This window comes from Neopsephotus bourkii, unplaced genomic scaffold, assembly GCF_033783945.1.
Source record: "Neopsephotus bourkii isolate Nb327-2 ecotype Australia unplaced genomic scaffold, CSIRO-AGI_Nbou_v1 NB_547, whole genome shotgun sequence".
NCBI lineage: Eukaryota > Metazoa > Chordata > Aves > Psittaciformes > Psittacidae > Neopsephotus > Neopsephotus bourkii.
Window position 1 is genome coordinate 590,344 of NW_026901048.1, and position 17,811 is coordinate 608,154.

Here is a 17,811-nt window from a genome sequence, read left to right on the forward strand (position 1 = left end):
AGGAAGAGCTGCAGCTGTTGATTCTGTCCCCGTATGTACTGACACATAAACTCTTCATGTGAAAAAGCCCAAGCGAAGCTGCAATGCTTGAGGCAGAGGGCAGAGTGATGGAGGCCATGCTGCTAACTTGCTTTACCCCACATAGTTTGTTCCAGTTGCTTTCTCATACAGGATTGCTGTCAAGAGCATAGTCACAAGGCCCCTAAATCAGAGCTGCAGAATTCTGGTTGTGCGTGTTATACTAGGTCCGTGTCCCATTGAAGACAACAGAAATTTGAACATTTATTGGACTTTCAGTCAAGCTTTTACTATGGTTGTAAAGACAAATAAAGCTAACTACAATCGTCTTATTAATTGGATGAATTCTTACTTGTAGATTGTCTACCTAAGTATAAAAACCCCAAAACTAACATTCTGCAAACCTAGCTCATATTTGCATAAGGCAAATCAGTTAGTTCTCAGCTGTGCAATATGATGCAGAAAATAAAATTAGCAGGGAAAACCACTGTCTTTGGAAGAACTACAAGGCAATCACGACACTGTGTGTTTAGGCAGAGATACATCATTATCTTCACCAGTAATACAAGGTGTAGAACCCTGCCTGGAAATCCAGATCAAAACTGCATTGTGATAAGCATCAAAAAATTAAATGTCAGACCTGTTTGTAGGTCATGTCATACAAGTCAGTGCTCAGTGGCAGCATCTGAACAGAGACAGACCCAGGCATCTTTAAAATCCAATTTGGAGAAGATGCCTTCTGTTGAAATACCACCAGAGTTACCTCCTGAGAGCATAAGCAGGAAAAGCAGTAGCTGAGGGTAACTTTTCTGGTGTGCAGTGGTGAGAACATTGAACAGCATGTTGAATTTGGGTGAGCAGAGTTTTGGTGGTGGAGGTAGCATTGGTCACAGCCAAAGAAATGGTGCAGGCCCTGATGTGATTGCACATGGTAAGTTCCCAGTGATGTTTTTTAAAATTGCCTCTCTTCCTTTTCAGCCTGTAGCTAGTTCTGCTCTTACTTCAGATTTGTCTTTTCTAGGCAGTAACCTCCAGTGTTAGGAGGTCAGGAGTTTATCATATCTCCTGCTGGCATCATATTGACTGTGGGGTAGGAGAAGGCTTGAAGGAAAGAGAATGAGTCAGGGAACAAAATTCTGCCTCCGCTAATTTTGGTGGGATTTTTCCTCTCATGGATGTCACAAAATCCTGTAAAGAAGAAGAATATACTCCCTGCCTTTGATCCCTCAGAAGAGAGAGCACTTAGTGCTGGGGAACACTGGAGAAAACTGAGAAGAAATAATAATTAAACCCCCTATATTAAGAATTCTGTGGCCATGACAGCCACTTCTCTGTGTTATTTCAGGATCTTTGTTCTCAGCCCTGCTGTTGAAAGCCATTCACCTGATCTGTTATTTTCACTGTCAATGAATTACTGATGTAGAATTGAGAGAGAATAGAAATTCCCATTTGGATCCTAAGCTGAGATCAGTTCCTTTCACCTTAACTGACCCTTTCTGATCAGTATAGCCTATAACTCAGAACTTCTTTTGGAAGGGCTGCACATGGAGAGAATACATGTACAGGCGTGGGCCCTGTGTTGAAAGCATCAGCGGTCTGTGCTTTATGCTCTCTGAAAATCATGCTGTCATCTGAATTGCTGTGAGGTGGCTTGAGAAAGCACAAACCTGGCTCAGTGAATGTGTGTGCTGTGGTAGAGCTACAGCATTTTCTAGCATTTTCAAGCTGTTCATTATAGAGCAAGGAGACAACTGCCTAAATCCTTCTCCTTTATTCTTAATCACAAGTGTGGAGTCAATAGACTTGCAGTGTGACCCCCGCCTGTGCTCAGCAGCTGAGGAAATCATTGACTAATAGCATTCTTAGATTTTAAAAACACACTCTAACTGTGAACACTGAAATTACCACAAGGTTTTCTCAACTCTTGAGTAGACAAATGCAGAATTTGGGTATAGCACTGTAGTGTCTTTCATAAGCTTTATAGGTATCTGTTAGGCTTGGAAACCTAGTTTCTCAAAATGTTTACAAAACTTCTGCCACAGGAATGTTCTAGTTAATGAATAATCGCTCGGCATGCCCTTTACTAGCATGTGATTTTCCTCTTTGATGTTATGCGTGATCTTGGCTTAATTGGATATAGCTTTAAAGACCTACAAGGGCCTCTCTGAAAAAAAAGCAGTTCTGCTGATTAAATCTAATGACCGGTCAGAGCTGGAATTCTGTACATTATCCTGCTGCCAGCTTTTAGGAAGCCAAGCTGCTGCCATCCTGAATCTCAAGGTTTCCTGTTGGTTTTGTTTGTTTGTTTCCCCTCTGGCACCTTATCCCAAGGATAAACCAAACCACAGGTCAGCACTTGTCATCTCTGCGTTTCTGGATTTTGGAGATGCTGAGATTTAGGAGAACTTGGGTTTGGATTATAACATGAGTTATGAGGGCTCTCTTTTATTTCATTCACAGAGCTGTTATTGTTTAGTTACTGTAGTGTAAATTTACTTGTGAAATTACCTCTGGTTTTGGTTATACTGTAGTCTCCATAACTTGGACTGTCTTTGCTTCTGTGTAAAGGAGATGCTAACAGTGAGCAGGTACAGCTAATAGTGTTCACTCTTGTCTGCCCCTGCCAATTGCTGAAGTAGCTGTATGTTTGCAACCACAGTTCTTACAGCATTGCCTTTGTTTTGTAACAGCCAACGTCTTACTCTTTGTAACCTATTAATCTGAAGTAACTCTGTAGTTGAAACATAAGAGGGGGTAAAGGTATTAGAAAGGGACAGTGGGAGAAGGTGAACCTTGCAGGGCAGTGATCATGGCTTTTATTCCAAAACAGTAAAAAGCCCAACAGACACCAGAAAGATAAGGTAAAAGTTATGACAACATGGTGTGGAAGTAAAGTTGTCATGTTTCCACCACTTCTGCCCCTGGCACCAGAGTATTTTTTCCATGAGGCATCAGCAAGTCTGTAACTTCAAGCCAGTATTTATGCAGGCTTATCATGACTGCTTTCCTTCCAGGGCCAAGTGCTGCCTGGTGCGGTGTTATGCACATGCTAGCTGGAGGAAATGCTTCCTTTGGAGAAGTTCAGCATAGACTTTAAAACCAAACCAAGCCTGCCTGAGGTGAATTCCAATGCCAAACAAATGGAGGATGCAGAGTGTAGTGAATGGTGACTTCAGAAGCACCACACAATTATGTGGTGATTTTCCATAAGATTAAGTTTTAACTCCAGGTTACTACGTGGCTGTCAACATTTCTACACTAGCTATGAGCTTCGCAAAGCTGAGTGTGGTATGGTATTATCACCATTTATCTAGATGGGGAGCCAAGTCCCTGACGCTTTATCTGGTATGTGAGGATGAGGGCTCATACATGTACCCTTACAGCCATGAAGTATATATGGAACCAGACTTGATGCAGCTGTGTTCTGAAGCTTGTGTAGGATCTGAATCCAACCTGTTAAATCTGAGACAAGTGTTGTAGTTGTTCTGTCTCTCCTTTAGGCATTGCTAGCTTTGTGTATTTTAAGTGTTTCAATAGAAGTCCCTGAATTTACAATGCACTTTATTGCAGTCAGTAGTAGAAATAGTGCAGTGTTTACACTTACGGGACCAGATCTGGTAAATTATAGGCTCCAATTTGGATTACTTGTTTTTTTTTCCTTTGACACTCTCCATCATACCAAGTTTGATTTTTCCTCAGATATAGGTTTGGGGGTTTAAGATTTTCTTCATTCAGTACTTGTGATTTGCTGGTACAACACAGAACCAAGTTTGTCAGATCTGTTAATATATGTCAGCTTTTATGTGTGATATCACTTGTTACTTTCTACTTGTCTTAAAAAATACTGTTTGACGCTAGTTACAGCCATCTTAATGCTTCATGATTGCATTAACAATTTATGATTGCCACATGTTTTCAATACATTTTGTGTTTATGTAAATACAAGAACAGGTTTTGCTCCCTACCTGTACAAAACCCTCTTATTCTGATTTTATTTGTTATCTGCTAGATACGATAATAAAATTAAAGGGGGAGTGGCGGAAGGAGGCAGGGAAGGCAGCATACCAAAAAATGCATTACTATGAAGTGGTTTGTTTTGACTGCAGTGTCATTACTAATAGGAGTTTCAGAGCAGTCTGGTAGGTTTGAGAACTTAGTCTTTCCTCTGTGAGTGTAAGCTCCAGTATGCACATGAATGATTAAAGAATGTTAGCATAGACAGAAGAAAGTATAGCCAGTAGGACAAAGCTAACTTATACTAATTGTACTGCCAGTGGGCATGAGTTGTACTTGTACATCATATAAGTGGAATATCCTATCTTATACTGATTAATTTTGTTTGGAAAGAGGCAAAACCTCTTGTGTTTAAAACCAAGAGATCTCATGGGCTGTTGAAGGGAAGCTCAGACTGTATGTTCGTAAGACAAATTGGAGGAGGATGGCCAAGTCCTATAGCTAAAAAGGAATAACCCCAGGGAAACAGCTCTGCAGAAGGAACCTGGGTACCCTGTGAGACAGTAAAGTGGATGTGAGCCAGCAGCAGACCTAGCAGCAAGGAAGGTTTGAAAGCAGTCTGGAGCAGAGCCAGCAGAGAGAGGGAAGTGATTAATCCCCTCTGCTCAGCATTTTTAGATCATATTCCAAATATTGTATACATTAAAAAAAAGGGTGTATGTGTGGGGGAGTTGGGAGATCAATCTGAGGAAGCTGAATAAAGAAGTAAGGGTCACCAAGATGGTTACGCCTTTTGAGGAGAGGCAGAGGAAATGGGGCTTGTTTGGCCAGAAGGGAGTGAACTGAACAGCAGCCTTCTTGCATAAGGACTTTGAAAATCCTTAAACTCCCATAATCACACAGATTCCTTAACTGACTTTCAGTGGGCCTTCCTCCTGAGTCTAGCAAATGGAGTGACTTGAGGATTTCCCTCATGTTGACCAGCAACAATCCTTAACTCATACATTTAATACTCCTGCCATCCCCATAGGCAGTTTAGGGGGGTTAGGATTTTTTAATTCTTAATTAAAAGAGTTAAGAAAACTTACTTAAACTTCTCTGCCAGCATGAAGAGGCTGAACTTTATGGACATCAACTATTCTACATCAGTCAGTATTATTCTAAGCTTGACTTGGTCTGAAATCTCACAAATTCTTTCTTTACTTGCTAACTTTTGGGCTTTGTACAACATGAAAAAAAGTGAGCCAATAAAGAGTGACTGTGGAATGTCCATGTTCCTTACCTAGTCCTGGTTTTGGCATCTGATAGTGTGGGTACCATAGAAATCATAAAATATGCTGCTCTGCATCTCAGAATACTTTCTGGGTATCTTAACTGGACATCAGTTTCTGTCTCCAGTTATTTCCTGTGCTACAGTAAAAATAATTGCACTGAAATACAAACCCCAAACCTTCAGTATGGTGACTAGCAGCTTACTGCCTGCTTGCCATAACATCCTGGAACTTTGCAAGTTGCAAGGCAACTTTGCCCTGAGGTGTGAGTTACCTTGTTGGAGGAAAAATGTGGACATTAAAGGTTATACTGAAGGGTGCTTCAATCTGAATGCTACCTTAGCTTGTGATTACTTGTTCATGTAATTGTAATTTATTAGTGAATAATTTTTTGGGGCCAAAAGCAAAAGCTGGCAAGCACAACTTTGGGCTTTATTTAGAAAAAGCAAACCAAAACAACTCTGTTCTCGTTGCTGGATCTTTTTAAACCAGTGTGTGCTCAGTGAAGGGCGCAATTTGACATACTGCCTTACCCTTCACACACTTTATAGTGTGCATAATTGGAAAAGGAGCCTTCCAAGCATAGGTAGTTATTTGGTCTTTAGTTTCTGATCATGGCTGTCTTAGAACTATTCATTGTCTTGCTATTATCTAGAAATTGAATTGCCTCACTTCAGCCGCAATGTTATTCAACAAATGGTGGTCTCAAGTGAGAGCTTCCCTCACAGGTGGCATGCCTGAACATTATTGTGATGCTGTCTATGATGGCTGGCTCTGCAGTTTGAAAGGGAGAGGCAAAATAAGTTATGACAAGTATTTGTCTTTCCAGTGGTAGCAATGATACCCTCAGAAGTTGAAGTTAATTCTGTCAAGAAAAAAAAAATCATCCATGTTCTTTTGAGGTTAAATGCAAATGCATCTTCCCTGCAGTTCCTCTGATATATTTCAACCTTCATGTCAGTATCTTACTTCATGCATAAAATTTATTGTTGCTAAAGCCGACAGAGATAATGCAATTGGTAACACGTTACAGCAATGTAATCTTTATGTGAGAAACCCAAGTAAGTTAGTTTAGTAAGAACAAAATCCTGAGTTATATTTATAAATCTTTTGCTCTCCATGTGTAAAGGTAATGTTTGTATGCCATTGAAACTGGTACAGGAACTAGGGTTCTTTTAATAGGCATGAACCAAAGAAAATGGAGATACCACTTGATTCAGAATGTTTGTGATGGAAAATCCTGCTTGTATTATTTCTGGGTTTTGTGCTTATGATCTGAAAAGTCGTTTACAGTATTATATTTTAAATAATTTCAAGCATTGCTGTAAAATATGTCAGCATTGTATTTCCATGAGAATATAAAGGCAAAATCTAGCATTTTGTTCTTAAGAAAGGAGAATTATACATGCATTTAAATGACCGGTAAATTGTATGGGTTGTAATAGAAAACATTGGCTCCTCAAATGTTTTTTTTATGGATCTCAACCAAGTCACAGCTCTCTTTTTCATGCAGGTATTTTTGGCCAGAAGCTGGAAGATACTGTCCGATACGAAAAGCGCTATGGGAACCGCCTGGCTCCGATGTTGGTGGAACAGTGTGTGGATTTTATTCGACAACGGGGGCTGAAGGAAGAAGGCCTTTTTCGACTGCCTGGGCAGGCTAATCTTGTCAAGGAGTTACAAGATGCATTTGACTGTGGAGAGAAGCCTTCTTTTGACAGGTAAAATCCTCCATCTCTCCCAACTCCCTGAAGCCTTGACAGGACACAATCTGTTCTACTGACTGACCCACAGGGCTGTAAAACACGTGGCAGCAACAGACAGAATGACATGGTCTTGCAGGTTTTTCTATATGTTTCCTATTATGGCACTAAAACGTCTTCTTTTATTTCTGGCTTTGATGTCCGATTTCAAAGCGATTTCTGGAGAATTTCCATTTGTGAAAAGCTGTTTAGGAAAAGTATTGCTAATGGTTTGGCTCAATCAAAAATATCTGGATTGCCTTGATCTTGGTATCGTTTGAAACACAGTGGTGATGCTGGCATTTAGTCAGTTCCACAAAAGAAGAATTGCTCTTATCACCAAGTTCAATATGTTCTGTTACCTATAAAACTGACTGGAAGGGAAGTCTACTTTTATGTATTCCTTTACAATTTTGGGCCTTTGGTCTTTAAAATAAAAGACCATAATAACAAACCTACGTGGTTTTGAGGGTCCAGGTCCAATTTGTATTCCAACATTTTTGCAAATTTTGCAAGAATTAATGAGGATTTTCTGGGTCAAGGAAGAACCCAGTCCTCTCTACACAGCTGTAGCTTTAGCTTTAGCCTTCTGTAAGATTAATTTTTGTGCAGTAATTAACATTCAGAGTGTGCAGTTAGAGAAAGAGAACCAGTGGATTATGAATGCCACATAGACTTTTTAACTTGGATTGGAGTTAATATGGTGGTAATGAAATTCCAGTTCCCAAGGCCGTTAGACAGTGGTTTTCCTCAGCATGTGCCCTAAGTGACATCTGTAATAAGCCTCCAAATTGGAATCCAGGTACTTCACTCCAATTTGGGTGGGCCTAATGTGGGTTAGGAGAAAGGTTACATTTATTTTGTGGGTCCTTTGACTGGTAGCAATGCAAGAAACAGGAAGGAGAGCATACTTGATCTTTTAGTACAAAAACATGACATGATATGGACCTGATTGCTGGAAATCATTTAGCTTTCTCCATTCCCTATTCCTATGAAGTGAGCAAATTTGTTACACATGGAGGTATGTGTATTATAGGTGCACAGAAAGCAAACATGTGCAATGTTGTATCTCCAACAGTTTCCTCAGTCCTGACCCTCACTTTAAGAAATGTCAAGAGATGCATAACGTTCTGGAAAAGTCAATTGTCTTCCTATGAGGCTTATTAGTTTCTCATTGGAAGGTGAAGGTTAGGATAATTGACCAGAAAATAGCTTTAAGGAGCCAGAGGACTATAAGAAATGACAATGTTAGCTGATAAATATTTGTAGCATACTCCCTGGCTGCTGAAATACTGTGTAACATATTTAAAAATGGTACAGAAGCATCCATTGGGTATGTGCTGTGGTTTAAGCCCTGGGTAAGGAAAATGGATTCTGAAACCAAGACAGTATGTTTTCCTTACTTGGACATTAAGATAGATATTACTGGTCATATCTACTAGCAATACAAGTAGGGAAATGGCAGAAACAGAAGGTTATTTTTTTCCTATGTCTTTGAGCCAAATAATTGTGGAGGAAATGCTTCAGGAAACAAGTAATCCCCAGCTCCAGGAAGATGATGTACTGAACACCCACTGAGAGGTACAGCTTGAAAGGGGTACGCAAGTTCTATCTACTTGGAACATATGAGACCAGGGCTTAGCCACAAAAAAATTTTTTGCAAGGTTATGTGGCAACATCTGTAGCAGGCACTAATGAGCCCAGGAACAGGCATGCTAGCTGAGCTTTAGTAGATGAAAAGGAGAAGATATTTTACATGCTACTGCTGTGAAGAACGCACATAATCTCTACTATAGCAATTAGAAACATCAGCAGGAGTTGCCTATAAATTGCTAGTCCTGTAGTTCTGCTTCTGAAGCTGAAAATTTATAGAACACTGACCTTGTATGTCTGTGTGTCTCATTGTGAAGGGTACTTTTGCTGTTTACTTTCTGACATTTAAGTTTGGAGCAGTTTGGCTTAGGTGTAGCGATGGCCCAGAAGTCAAGCAAACATAAATTCTATCTCTATCTGTCTGCCATTGTTTCCACTGAGCATCTACTTTCTTCTCCAACCTTTTGTTCTTTCGTAAGCTTTTGAGGTGAGATTCGTTTCACAGTGTTTATAATTCCTATGTGATTACCTTTTTTGGGGGTAACTTGCCATTGTCTTGAACAGCAGCGTGGTCTCCAGGTTTGGTGCAACTTATTTGGCAAAGCTGAACTCTTGGAAAGTGGCCACAATATGAAACACTGCTGAAGACTAAAGAAAAAAACATATACATTAGGGGCTCATGCTTGCTTTCTCTCATGAATCTCAAGATCACTGTTTAATCTATAGTTGTATGGTATTATCAATCCAAAGTCCAGTAGTGCAAAATCTACCTAGCTTCTGTTTATTAACTTACATTTTGCCTGTTCTAACACATCAATAAAGATTTTTGCAGTTAGAGCTGAGCTGATGGTTCTGTTGATGGGCATGAAACAATGGAATCCAGGTCAACTTTTCTAGTGGTGCCGGGTCACTGGCGCTGACTGGGAGAAAAGCTAGCTCCTGTCATCTGTGTTGGAACTAATACAAAGAGCTGATGTTTGAGGAGTTTGCCATTTTTCATACTGATGTTTTTTCTGTGTATAAGTGCATGTAAGTCAAACAAAGACTTTAGAACAAATGAAGAGGCTTTGATACATGTGTAGGCTTCTACATATGTTTGTGTGAAAAAAATAGTAATAAATAATCCTTGTTCTTTTATGCTTTCATAGCTAGTTCAGTAAAATGCATGACTTCTTAGCTAGTTCAGTACAATACATGACTTCTAGAATTAAAAGCAAAAACAAAGGTAAGATCATTCAGCCATGATTAGTACTGCTTTGAAATATGATCTCTGACATCATGACCTTATAGCCATTGGGAGATGGAGTCCAGAGGCACAGATCCTCTCTTCTGCAGAGTTCATCTGCTGTCCATGGTAATGTGGAGACACTACCCATATATAGATGACAGAATAGTTTTGGTTGGAAGGGATCTTAAAGATTATCTTAGTTCCAACTGCCCCTGCATTGAGCAGGGGCACCTTCCACGAGACCAGGTTGATCAAAGCCCCATCCAACCTGACCTGGCCTTGAAATTTTATAAAACAGTTCTTCATTCATGGAAGCCGATATTTACTTGAACTGTCACTTCTTTACAATAAGCTGTCACCATGACTAAACAATATAGGCCGCCTCTTGCATTCCTGTCTGCAGCCTTTTGGCAAAGAGGACCACAGAACAAATGCGGTAGAAGTAGTAAACTCATTGAGAAAGTTGGGGCTGTTCAGCCTGGAGAAGAGAAGGCTGCGTGGAGACCTCATAGCAGCCTTCCAGTATCTGAAGGGGGCATATAGGGATGCTGGGGATGGACTCTTCATTAGGGACTGTAGTGATAGGACAAGGGGTAATGGGTTAAAACTTAAACAGGGGAAGTTTAGATTGGATATAAGGAGGAAGTTCTTTCCTGTTAGGGTGGTGAGGCGGTGGAATAGGTTGTCCAGGGAGGTTGTGAATGCTTCATCCCTGGCAGTGTTCAAGGCCAGGTTGGATGAGGCCTTGGGTAATATGGTTTACTGTGAGGTGTCCCTGCCCATGGCAGGGGGGTTGGAGCTTGATGATCTTGAGGTCCTTTCCAACCCTAACTATCTATGATTCTATAAGTAGTAAGCCAGCTTTGCTTTAAGGAAAATGCAGCCATGTTTTGGAACATGAAACGTGTTTGACAAGTGATAGCTCTCACATGAGTTAGTAGCTGGATGTTCTGATTCTGAAGTCATTTATAACGCTCAAAGTGAGTCCAGGACAGGACAAGTTGGAGAGTGGCAAAACTCTTTATGTATTAATTTGATCTTGATCTCATAGTTCGATGAGGTGTTGCCGAAGAATCATGAGCTGTATGTGGAACCACTGTGTGAAACTCAAAATGAGAAAACCCACTATCTGACCTGAAACATCCAACACCCCAGGCCCTTTAGTATGAAAACTGGACCGTCAGTATTTTTCACAGTTGTAGAAAGGGGACGTACAACTGCTACAACTGGGAAAATTCTTGTTTGCTTCTGCCTGTCCCAGGCTTCCTTCCCTGATCCTCACAGGCTGCTCATCGGTTTTGCCTCTGGAGCCACTTCCACATCCTTTCTAATTCCAGTCGTTTTTCTAACTAGTTAGCAGAAATAACCTCTGCATATGGCACAACTTAAAGATCTAGTCTAGCAATTAAGTATACATTAGGAGACAAATTTCTAATGTGATGCAAGGGTTATAAAATCAGTTTAATTGGTATCCTGCTGTAGGAGAGTGTGTTTTTAGTTACTGGCAGTGAATGAACACTCATAGTTGCTTTGCATAAATTTCAGTTTCAGAAATGGAGTTGGTGTGTCAGCTATGATTAAAGGAAAAAAAAAAAAAAAGCAGCCAGGTATTTCCCTTGTCAGTGACAAATGCCTTCTTAGATGGCCATGGTCACCTTTAAGAAAGCATGACATTTTGTTACTATGTGGAAGTTCTGACAGTGTGTTTTTTAAAGCATCCTTTCTTAGGGTTGCAAGATTTATGGCTTTCTCTTCCAGTAAGCAAGAACAGGTAGTGTATTTGTGGTGATTTTCCATGTTTTATATATACTTACAATCCCTGCAAAATCTTGCAGAAGCTGAACAGTCTTTCTGAACCAACCTAGCAGCATATTCACTGGAGCTGGTGGGTTTTTTTTTTGTTTCTTAGGCCTCTGCCCACCTTTCTTAAAAGAGCACATTGTCTCTCTTTAAGGATCTAAATTTGTCTAAGCAATTTTTAATATCCTTCCGTACAGTTTGTCTTTTCATTTGTCTGTTCTGTATTGCTGTCATCATTGCTGCTTTTAAAGCATCACTTTTTAGCCCAAATGAAATCAGCTGCTAATTACTGAACTGGATATCTAACTTGGAAATAGAGTCTGCTGATCTTCAGAATTGCTTATGGTGGTTAGGCCCCTGAATAACCAGCTCCTGGCTATCCCTGGAGACACTCAAGGCTAAGTTGGATGTGGTTCTGAGCAGCCTGATCTAGTTGAGGAGGGCCTCTGCTCATTGCAGGGGTGTTAGACTAGATGACCTTTGAAAGTCCCTTCTGACTGAAACTATTCTATGATTCTAAGGTAGCATAGATTGTAAACATCATAAGCACAAGGACAAAGGAACAGAGTATGCGTTTCTTTTTTTTTGTTTTCTCAGTCTGAACAGTAAACCAAGAATTGATATAATTGTTAATATAAGGTAGAGCCAGGCTCTTGCAGCAGCAAGGAGGACAGACAGCTCAGGGCTTAAAATGGGAAATGCTTTCATATGTTTCGCAAGTTGTAGGCAAAATTTCATCTGGTACTTAGGTTAGGCACAGTACACTGCTTGTGCTAGGTACACATTATATAGGAAAATTATATACAGAGTAATGCTTACAGAATAAATCATGTAGGACAATCAAATGTTATGCAGTTTACCTGACCTTTGAGTTTCTGGACCAAAGCTTGACTTCGAAAATCAGTTCTGATTCATTTCTGATTCACCATAACGTTACTGAACACAAACTTTGCCCTCCTAGCCTCTGGGTACTGTCTTCTCAGCAGTAACAATATTCTGGTTCTCTCTATATGTGGTTATGTACATTTGTAATATTCTCTTGATGTTGCTTTACTCTGTATTTCATCACTGGTTTATCATGGGCTCTGCCATCTCCTTTAAGCTGTCTGCAGACTGGCATCAAAGGTATACACTGCACAGCCAGTTAGGAACTCATCCTCCCATGTCAGGAAAACATCTATACTCGTCTGAGAGATACTCTATAGACCTGGATGCAGCTAAGCAGGGACACAGCAAATGTTGCAGTGGGTACAGTGTATGTTGGTGAGGGACACTGTTTCCAGGATTGTGATCTGTGATACATCTGAAATGATGGAGCTGTAATTCTAATCATTTCAGGAGGTACTGATTCACAGACTGTTTGAACTGTACTGTTCTCGATGTATTATTACCAGAACTCCTAAATTGAATTATAGCCTCACAGCTTGTTGTTCCCTACTGTTTGTTCTTTATGCAGACTGTTTATGTGTCATCATGATCTAGAGCTATTTTTGGCACAGCACTAATCTTTTTGTAATGTGACCTTGCTCTGTTAATATTTCCTTTCTGAGAGTTTATGAAGGGCTTGTTGGATTTGTGCTCTGAAGGTCCGACTGCAGCTCACTGAACATGCTGTCTGCTTGTCCATGTGTGAGGGTTATGAGTGGATTTCTGGTGGCCTGCTGGGCTTCAGTAATTTTCGCTCATGGCAGAGAGGGTGAAAATCTCCAGGCAGTGTAATCGGTTTGACAGCCACTTCCACAGTGTCCGTGGTATCACAAAGGAAAGTGCTGTCAAAACAGCAATGCCATGAGGGATATTGATGACAAAGTTCAGATGAATGGGGCTTTGAATACGTGTGGTGTGATGACTGGTGCATTTGCATTTGTAATGCCTTTCTATGGACAGTGGTGGAGTGGGGGATGCTCCTTTGGAAACATATCAACAGTAAAGCAGTATTAATGTTTTGGTGGGGTGAGTAATCTTTCTCAAACTTTCCACCACGCTGTGCCAAAGTAGGCTGTTTCTCAGCTTGCTGATGCTTTTTGTATTGAATTCAATTTTCTGCTTTGTGCTTTGTCATTCCCATTTCAAGTTTAGAATTATTCGTTGTGCACTTGGAGAAAGTCCACCTCAATTAATGAGGGTTGTTCCAATTTAGATAACAGAGGATTTTCTGCTGGAATTTGACATGCTCTATTTTAATATTTGTTAATGAACACTTGTAATCGTGTTAATTATGAATGTGTTATCATGGAACACTTTGATATTACACTGTCAGATAGCAAAAGAAATACCAAGATGGGTATAATCATTAAGTTTCTGTAGCTGTAATGGTCCTAGAATATAAGCAAGGCCAGGTTCGAAGGGAGAAGTACCTCCTTGTCTGAAACTGATCAGTTGTAGCTGGACAAAGTCTAGGAAAAAGTCCTCTAACAGCCCTGGGAAGATCCATGTCTTACAAACTACACAAATGCCCTCAAGGCAGATACATAAATGCTGCTGGTTGACTTAAACTGTGGATAGAACACTGCAGGTTGGAAAGGGAATAAATGCTCCTAATCCTCAAGAGACCTTGCAGTGCCACACTCCTTTGAAATGGCTGTCCTCTGTGTCTGAAATGCACTTAATGGGATTTGTGGATTGAAACACCTAAAATACAGGTGGATTAAAACTAAAGTCTGCCATTTTTAAGTTGCCCTCTGTATTGTAAAACAAAACGGGGGAAAAGTGCTGCTAGACTCCAAGGTCTAATCAGGCCTCAGTGTATATGAAGCATTCTTTTAGTTACATTATTTGAAAAAGTATTGGCATCTTCATACCAATAGTTACTTTAAAAGTAGAAAATTTCTGGCTTTTGTCTGTTGCTAAATAGAATTAAAAATTCCAAAGAGCTTTGCAGGCAGGGTGTGTGTGTGTACGCATATGTTTGTTTATGCTGCCAAAATCGGTATGGTAATTTCTGTATAGAAAGATTAAGTCCTAATCAGTGTTCCAGTACAGTTTGGGGGGGGGGGGGCGATAAAGGAAACAAAACACATTTTCCAAAATCTTATCTTGCAATTCCTCCATCTTGTGGCAGTCTGCAGTATTGCCCTCGCATTTGGCCCGCAAAAGCAAGTATTCTACTTCACACTGAGGGACTAGGGTAAAATCACTCTACACAAAGCATGATCCTGGCAGTACAAAGGAGGGAAGATGATATTCCTTAACCCACTCACTGGGACCCCAGTGTGCTAACTTTTAATGTTCTCAGTAATTTATCTCAATCCACCTGTTTGAATCTTTTGTGTTTTGGAAAGGCCTCTCTGTTTTATGCAAATAGTCTCTGGCAAGATATTGTTCAGTTCTTCAGCAAGACATGAAGATAATAAAATAATAATAATAAAATCTTCAGAAAGACCATCAGTGCCCAGCAATCAGAGTTAATTCTCTGCAGATCGATGTCTGTTCTCGCTTTCCTGTTGCAACGTCCTAAGGCTGCCAGTTCACATCTGCTTTCTCTAGCTGCTGCTGTCCTTCAGAATCTGGCTAGCTAAAGTCTTTCCCTCTGTATTTGTTTTTTGCTTTCCTGAAGCACTGACAACTTAGGAAACTGAAGATCTCTCTATAAAGTTTGCTTCTTGGATAAGGCTGAATAGTGGCAACTGCCAGGTCATGCATGCCATGATTGTGTTCTGAAATATAGCTCCAATGGCAACAAAGACATGCAAGCAACTACCTAAGAAATTACTGCGGTTTGGGTTTTAAACCTTTGGGTGGTGAAAAGAGTTTTGTTAGCAAGGATGTCAATCCACTTACTTTGCATCTGGATTGGGGGTTAGGTGGAAGTCAAGGTTAGAGCCCAACACTGAGCTAGGATTTGAAATCTCATCACATAGTACAACTATATCTACTTCATGTGTAGTACTGACTATGAAACATCCTTACATATGTTGTACATGCATCCAAGAAGCAAGGTGGGGTAAACACTGTTTACCCCATTCCTGTTTTTAATTCAAGCCAGTCTACAAGTAGAGGGCTGCAATCAGGGAATTAGAATTTGAGCCTTCCTTAAAAATGTGGATTTGCACTAGTGCTTCCCTTATAGAGCTTTTTGGAATTTTGGCTGGGAATTATTCATGATTGAAACAAAAATGTTCTCTGGGAATTTATTTTGAGGAGGGTGGTGGTGGTTAACATTTAAATATATACAGTGCTTTATTGTTTCTCTTCTTCTATTTTGACTTAGATTGCTCATACCATACCATACCACATTAATCTAAGGTTGTTCCCATCATTCTTGTTAAGGTTTAACTTAGTAAAAGCCATTATTGTTTTAACAGAGATCATTCCAAAATAATGATTAACATACCTCTAGGAAAGCCTAAGTGCGTCAAATACCAGTCGTTCCCTTTGAGGGACTGTGAGTTTAAAAAATGTTCCTTTAAAAATGTTTTAAATGGAAAAGAAACCCACAGTTACGTGCAGTGTAGAAATATCTTTGCATTTTCTGTTTCTTATGAATGAAATTAGCATAATTTAGTATCCATGATCTTGATTTTTTTCAGAGGTCAGAGGGGAAGGTATCAGCTTGCAGTAGAACTCTTTATCTAAACAAGGGAAAAAGCATGTAGAACATTCCAGTAAGGGTTTGAATAAATGCCTGAATGGCTAAACCCAGACATGGAGTCAGAAGTAACTCAGGCATTTTTTTTCATGATAACTTGTTGTTTTTATCTATTTCTGTTTATTTCTTTTCACAGAAGTACTCCTAAGTTACCACAGTGTAATTGACACACCACAGAAACATGCAAGAAAGTTTTATTGCATATTCTGAACTTGTGATTTTGATCTTTCTCCCAATCATCTTACTTTTAGTATGCATGATAAACAGCCTAGGCTCCTACTAGATGTGTCCAAAGAAAACTAAAATTTCTGCAATGTAATTATGAGAAAGCATTTGTCATACCAGGTCTTTGACTGTCAGCCCTATAATGTTACCTGTTGTGTTAGCATTCAGGCATTTTCTATTTGATGACTTGCGATGCCTTAGCTCACTCAGTACAGGATAGAGCTAAAACTCATTTCCCATAAATTTATGGTTGTGTGTGTAAAGTATATCCAGGTTTTGGTGTAATGGTACAGCTAAACAGCACACTAGTCATTCTGTGGGAGCCCATAGGAAAAAGAAGCATCTCAGGGAAAGAACTGCAGGGAATTTTCAACTAAACTCCTGTGGTATACATGGTATCCCTTAGAAGTTGCTTTCTTACTACTGATACCAGAGCAGATGGTGATACAGTGGAATCGCGACATGCTGGGCATGTTTTGGGAAGTGGGCCCATCTTTGGTAGGTCAGTAATCCCCACTGTATAAATGGAATGCCTGGTTGCTGGCTCAGGTGAAAATGAAAAGTGTCAGTTAAGATGGATTTTGCATGCCTGATGTGAGATGTCTGTCAGGATCCTCTCAGTGACTATGCCTGCAAATAATGCCTTATTTGTAATTATCCATGGCAATAAATCAGCAAAAGTGACAGACTTGTTTGTAAGTATCCCATCTTCTTTATAGGACAACACCCCGCCCCCCAGTAATCAAAACAAAACAGACTACAGATGTGATGATCTATACATGCATATAATACCAAAGAGTAAAATCTGGGGTGACAGTTTAAAAGTTATGTGGCAGTTTTTCACTTGTCAGTCTCACAGTATTATCCTGATTCACAGTAACAACTTCTTTATTCCAACCCAACAGCAACACAGATGTGCACACGGTGGCATCACTGCTTAAGCTGTACTTAAGGGAACTCCCAGAACCTGTCATACCATATGCAAAATACGAAGATTTTCTTTCCTGTGCCAAAATGCTCAGCAAGGATGAGGAAATGGTGAGTTGGCAACTTGAGTAAAGTAAAATAAAAGACTGACATGTTATAACCTGTTCTGATTTTGGGGAGGAAAGAACCTAGTGATTGCCAGTCTTAATTTAAGATGTGCATCTATTAATTGAGGCTGGTTTTATATGAAAATTGTTGCCACCTAGGTAATTTGGAAGTCTAAATAAAGGCCCATAGCATAAACTTGGCTGTATTTATTGCACGTTGCTGAATTCAGTTAAAGTAGACATTATTGTGGTCAATAGCTTCCATTTTGTATGGAAGAGACTTCTATTTTTATGCATTATAATTCTGAACTTCCAAACTGTAAAAGGAAGGGACTTGGTAGATGCTGTTCAACTTGTG

General features: G+C 39.9%; 1 protein-coding gene across 12 annotated transcripts in view; it reads left to right on the forward strand.

Annotated features, from left to right (window-relative positions):
* The window catches only part of ARHGAP24 (Rho GTPase activating protein 24), a 210,554-nt gene that overhangs the window by 182,607 nt on the left and 10,136 nt on the right, over window positions 1–17,811 (forward strand). For 8 of the 12 annotated variants that reach the window (XM_061350913.1, XM_061350914.1, XM_061350917.1 and 5 more), the window contains 2 exons: window positions 6,757–6,964; window positions 17,325–17,457. In XM_061350913.1, coding sequence (XP_061206897.1) covers window positions 6,757–6,964; window positions 17,325–17,457 — 341 coding nt within the window. Of the gene's footprint in view, window positions 1–2,231; window positions 2,367–3,032; window positions 3,636–5,077; window positions 5,121–6,756; window positions 6,965–17,324; window positions 17,458–17,811 lie in introns of those variants that run through there. The other 4 variants (XM_061350920.1, XM_061350919.1, XM_061350921.1 and 1 more) reach the window with 3 other exon arrangements.